The sequence below is a fragment of the Hyalella azteca genome, unplaced genomic scaffold (assembly GCF_000764305.2).
Source record: "Hyalella azteca isolate HAZT.00-mixed unplaced genomic scaffold, Hazt_2.0.2 contig1487, whole genome shotgun sequence".
Lineage (NCBI taxonomy): Eukaryota > Metazoa > Arthropoda > Malacostraca > Amphipoda > Hyalellidae > Hyalella > Hyalella azteca.
Genome location: NW_025931803.1, coordinates 32,302 through 38,301, shown reverse-complemented (window position 1 = coordinate 38,301; position 6,000 = coordinate 32,302). Strand labels below are relative to the sequence as shown.

At 38.7% G+C, this 6,000-nt stretch overlaps 1 protein-coding gene across 1 annotated transcript in view; it reads right to left on the bottom strand.

Annotated features, from left to right (window-relative positions):
• Positions 1 to 6,000, bottom strand: part of LOC108669382 (glutamine--fructose-6-phosphate aminotransferase [isomerizing] 1) — a 29,581-nt gene that overhangs the window by 19,058 nt on the left and 4,523 nt on the right. The window contains exons 2-3 of the mRNA XM_047882700.1: positions 2,376 to 2,483; positions 116 to 349 (exon numbers count right to left, since the gene is read on the bottom strand). Of these exons, the coding sequence (XP_047738656.1) occupies positions 116 to 349; positions 2,376 to 2,483 (342 nt within the window). The remainder of the gene's footprint in view (positions 1 to 115; positions 350 to 2,375; positions 2,484 to 6,000) is intronic.

Genomic DNA, 6,000 nt, shown 5'->3' with positions numbered 1-6,000 from the left:
ACCAGAAGCTGGGGCGACTCTAAACCAGAAGCTGGGGCGACTCTAAACCAGAAGCTGGGGCGACTCTAAACCAGAAGCTGGGGCGACTCTAAATATTGATAGGTATTGCACGCACCGTTATGCACGACGACGAACTCGTTGAGGTCGTCGGAGCGCTGAGGGTGAGAGTTGATATCAGAGGGCACGCCGTGCGTGGCCCAGCGCGTATGTGCGATGCCCACATGACGATCAAGCTCGCGGTCCATGTCCAGGGAGTCCTTGAGACGCTCGATCTCATCACGCAAACGCTTCACTTTACCCTCTTGTTTGATGAGAGTCACGCCTTCCGACAAGCTGTCGATACCGATGCCTGCATCCACCAACAATACATTGTTATTATATACATCAAAAAAATCATATTAAATCGTTATTAAATCATCGTAATTATAACAATCGTATTATATATCGTGATTATATAGGTTATTTTGTGCATTTATGCTGTCCATTCCGATGCCCACATGCGGTGATAATACATTATTATTGTGAACCGTCGCATCACAATATTATGATCAATATTATGAATATAGTAAGAAAAAATTATTTTGTGAATTTAGGCCACTGCATGCGTTCGGCAACAATCCATCATTGTAAACCGTAACATTATTATGAACAATAAAGGGTGAATAGAATAAGCTAACAAATATTTTGAGAATTCAAGTGAAAATCAAACGAAATAATCTTTTTGGCATCATATTCACGTCAGTTCACGTCCGAAATGTACGATTGTGATACAGTTTGGTTGCAACAAAATTTCAAATTTAAGAAGCTGCGTATTGTAAACCAGTCCAAAAAACGCTAGCCGCATCAAATGCGCTGTTTCGAGTCATCAAGGTCTCCGAACATCACCTTGCCTAGCCCAGAACCAGCAGAACGAGATCCAATTAATTAATTGAATGTCATAGATAATAGATAGTTCACAATCTTCTAGCTAACGAAACCTAAAAATGACAGAAACGAATCCGGCGCGAACAGCTGCTGACTGTGCCGACGAATCCCTGATACGCATATTGATGTTAACGAGTGTATGTTGAAGTTAGAAAGTAGTACTATCCTATTTATGTGTTTTCATACACATATTGATTTCATACACATATCGATCACTCTCATTATTCAATGCGTCTTTTAAACTTGATTAAGAATTTAATATATTAATAATGTATTCCCGTAATCTAATTTTCGGTCTATCAACGCAAACGAAAAATATTAAACTCGATGAAAAAAAAACGAACAAGAAAATTAATAAGAAAACAATTCTCTGGTGTTTTTACAAGTTCAAAAAGTGTACACATAAAGGTTTGTCTCACTTTCAAACAAACTTTAAGCCAACAAATTTAGATGTGCATCTAAACTGCGGAATAGACCCGATGTTTTCGCAAGACCCTCGCAAAAACTTCGAGGTTCGAGCGAACTCGAGAGCGGCTGTCCTTGCCAGAACCAGAATACCAAGGCCGACCGACTACTGTCCAGACATTTACTGAACCGATTGTTCTGGCTAACACGTTGATCTAGATCTGAAGCATATTTTTCATACTATAGTGACACGCATTATAAACGTAATCTAGATCTAGCCAAAATCTGACGATCTAATAGACCCGAAATAAGTGTGCCAGGACTTTCATATCGTAAATTGTAATAAGATATGAACGAGGTGAGAAAAGTCAGGCTCCCCAAGTTAAATCAAACGTGTAGCTCGATGTCAAGCAATGATTTATTATACTGGGTAATTGACACGAAACTTTATTTCCGGAACTCTGCATCCACGTGTAAGCGAACACATTATAGGAAACTCGTGTGTTAACTTTTAAATTCTTTTGTTAAATCTTTTTTTTTCACGAGATTTCGAGTGCCAACTCACGGAGTATATACGTAGGCATTTGATGCGCCATATATTACAAAGGCAAATCATTTTCAGAAATCTCCATGGATGTGGTTTAAAAATAATTTATCCTCATTTTTCATTATTATTATTACTATTCAAATTTATTTTCAAATTTCGAGCTCGAATGCGATACTTTACGTTAGTTATATCTGGGTGCTACTCAGAAATACGATTACAGTGTTTGTTAAAAAAATCGATTAAAATATTCTTTGATCCATAAGTAATTCTCTAATGCAGGTTTTGACGAAGACCATAGATTAATTAAAATTTATAATTTTTCTAGTGTTTGAATGCTATTTGGATGAACAAGTCATGGCTTTACCGTTTGTTTATAAATAATAGGAATATTGATACATCTAGGCAGTCTTTGTTCTCTAATGCAGGTTTTGTAGAAAACAGTAGACTAATTATTATTAACAATTTCTTATTGTTTTATTAAAAATATAAGAGCACTAACCTGCGGAATCGTATCCACGATACTCGAGTCTCTCGAGGCCTCGGATGAGTAGGTCGATAATTTCAGCCCTCCTCTTGGGCGTGAGGTAGTTCAGGTAGGCGAAAATACCTGAAAACGAAAAAACTTCATAACTTTACATACCTTGATATGACTTCACATTTACATACCTTGATATGTCTTCAGAGGTGGCACAATGTGACACCTTCAAAAAATACCTGTGTCACATGCGACACATTCATACAATGTGAAGAGGTGTCACATTTAAAACTTTTCTCAAAATACCGATGTCAAAATGTGACACCTTCACCAAATACCTGTGTCACATGCGACACCTTCACACAATGTGAAGAGGTGTCACATTATAAACTTTTCACAAAATACCGATGTCATAATGTGACAGCTTCCATGCACGACTGCAAGGTATCAATTTCCCACCCAGCTCGCCACGCAAGATTCTAGTGGTACTAAAAATAATTTCCCTACTTGGCTTTACCTGCGCAGTTTGCTGGAATAAATTCGATGAAAGGGCAAGTGACGACGATAGTTTTCTGCGTAGTTAGCCACCGCCAAAGCCAAACAAATTCAATATAACGTGCCCGAGCACTGGCAGCAACAGAACTCTTAATGAACAACCAGTGTTCAACTCGCTCAGTTGGTAAAGCGATCATGGAATGAAATCTTAGACTGTAACATTAAAATGAAACCTAAAGACTGTAACATACACAAAGACTGTAAAATGAAACCTAAAGACTGTAACACACTGCCTCTAGTGTTCAATACAATAAAGCGGCTATGACTATTATAGGAGATAGTATGGTGATTATGATTGTGGACAAATATGGAAGCCTGGAAAGTTAGGGCGGAAAAGGCGAAAACTTGCTATATGTACGTGTCATGCATCGCCCTACATTGTGAAATAAAAACTAATATATGCGAAAATGCGTAGAGTTTTTTTTTTTAATTTAGCATTTAAGTAATTAAGGATCCGAAAATTCGATTTAAATGTCCCGTGCAGTACTGTTCCCAGCATTACTGTGTATAATGGGAAGCGCGGAAGTCTGCTAGCGTTGCCAGCGAAGTCGCATTCTGTCTCCATTTCCGCGACGCGTCGACTGATCGAGGCACCCACAGTATTTTTTTTGCAGCCTCAATCAATGAGCAAATTACCGATCCGTCTAATATAGAGAGAGTCAAGGCTAACTACGGCAGTTGAACTAGTGTTGTGAAATTCATACAAGTATTGTAAGTATAGGAAGAAGCCAGACGAAAGAAAAACTGTCCGTTGCGACGACGGGACTGATGTAACAAGCTACTCGCCGTAGAGCATGATGCAAATTCATATCATTTGTTTGATCAAATTTCGAATTATGCTAGGATTTAATAAGCAAAGAATGTGCAGTACATTTATCATAGATTCATTTAAAACGTTTCGAAGGCCAGCTCCATGCCTCATCGGTTACAAACTTAAAAAAAAAAAGAGTATAAACAACAGAAATTCCATAATTCACACTTCTAAGCGTGGAACTTAAATTTCAAGAATGAGACAAAGAATCACGGTGTTAAATAAATAATTTTTAACATTTTTTGCAGGAATGAAGATCCTACTATTACTATTCACGAGTTTGCTTTCGGTTCAAATAAGCTACACGTAGCGGTCGACATATGCTACAATTAAGCCGCATAATCTGAACACCAACACAATTTATAGTTAAATGATAAATTATAATTACAGTAGACAACTTTTTCGAATCAAAATATTCTTAAATTTAAACCACCAAGAAACCTTGAACGGTACTCAATGCGAACTCGTAGGCTCGCCAGTATATTTCTCGCCTGAAGAGCTTGACGCTGCACTAAATGCATGAAAAAAAGGCATTTCTGGACCGGATACAGCAACCCTGCTATACGCTTTACCAACGCTGTTCATACGTATAACTGTGGCACAAATATTGCAGCCGTAGTTGCCTCTTCATGACACGTGCATAGAGTACCTGCTTAGGGAAAAACATTTCCTAAATAAATCAAATCATATTCATACAAACTAATTATACAAATTCATCACCCGCCTACTAGCGAAAGCTCGTATAAAAACACGATATGGCACCATTGACTCCAGCTCGATGCAAATAGCAGGTATTGTTCCGATGTCAACTAGGGAAGGGGCTGAAGCAAGGCGCTAAAATTACAAAAGCTCGCATGAAGAAACATGTCAAGTTATGATAAACGGTAATAAATAAGTATTTTGTTCGTAAACAAACCTCAGAACATAGGTAAGAAGACTGAATAATGAAAGCACAAAGCTAAATAAAAGAAGCACGATGCTAAAAACTTGGCATTAATTATAAAATGGAAGTCGACGACCGCGAAGGCATCCGACGGGAGGCAGATAAGCGGACGTCTCGGCGCCCACTGCAGGAGCAGGAGCCGTACTATCAAAACTTGTTCAGTTGCCGTTGGGGGCGGATTTTTGTTTTTTGTTTGTTGGTTTAGTTTGAAAAGCCACCAGCGATTGACTGGCGGAGTTACGAACTCGAAGCTATTTTTGATTGTGCGGCCACTGAACCTCCTGACAACCATTAGGAAAGGTCAATCGAACGTTGAATAGCCTCTAGTAATCTAGTTATGTACGCAGGAAGAAATTTACGTAACTTCAGGCAGTTGCAAACTTCAACTGAGTTATCGATTATGTAAAGCTATTTAAAATGATCCACGAAGAAAATTCGTAAATACTCAAGTACTCTAGCAGCTTTTTTAAACCTAATATATATATAATCAACACCGGAAAGAAATTGAAACATAACTGCATAACAATCGTGCGATGTTTTCTTTATATAAAAATTTGGAAATATCCTCGACTTCAGACCCTCCAGCAGCAGCAGGCATGACATTCACACTAGGCTCTGCTCTTCCTGCTTGCAGGGGCAGCAGAAGTCAAGTTCAGTCGGTCTGGTCAAGCGTCCCTATGAAGAACTTGTAACCCTTGGCATTTGGCAAGACTTGATCGAAGGGCGACGATCATGCAGTAACGAACGCGTTTATTCTGGTGGCTTCCGTGCCTTGTGCTTCCATTGTTTATTCTGTGCACGTTTCTATATGGCAGACGACAAGAGCTATATGAATATATATGGCAGACGACGTTTCTATATGGCAGACGACGTTTCTATATGGCAGACGACACACGCAATGAAGAGCGGAACAAACGATTTAGTGGAAACGAATTGGTTTATCAGCCGTAAAATTAAGGGCAAGCAGTCGAGTGGTGGATGTTTTTTAGGTCCAGCTTATTTTTCATATCGGTTTTAAAGTCTCAAAAATGTTAGTCATCAAAGCCTTCATACACAAAATATTAATAATAGTGGAATTGATTTCATAGAATATTTCAATATTTTGGATGATTCGCCCTCTAGTAGGTTTATTAAACAAACCCCCGCAGCAAAGGCGATTTAAAGTGCGAGCCACCTTTCCCGAACTTCTATTTTTACTGTACATAATTCTTTATACGGAGGCGGAAATTCCAACTTGACCCGAGCTAAAAAAAAGACAAACTTCAATGCAAGGTCGTGTTCGAGGTGCAAATATCCATAGAAAATCCCAATTACGCCTGACAGCCAAAACAAATCATCAC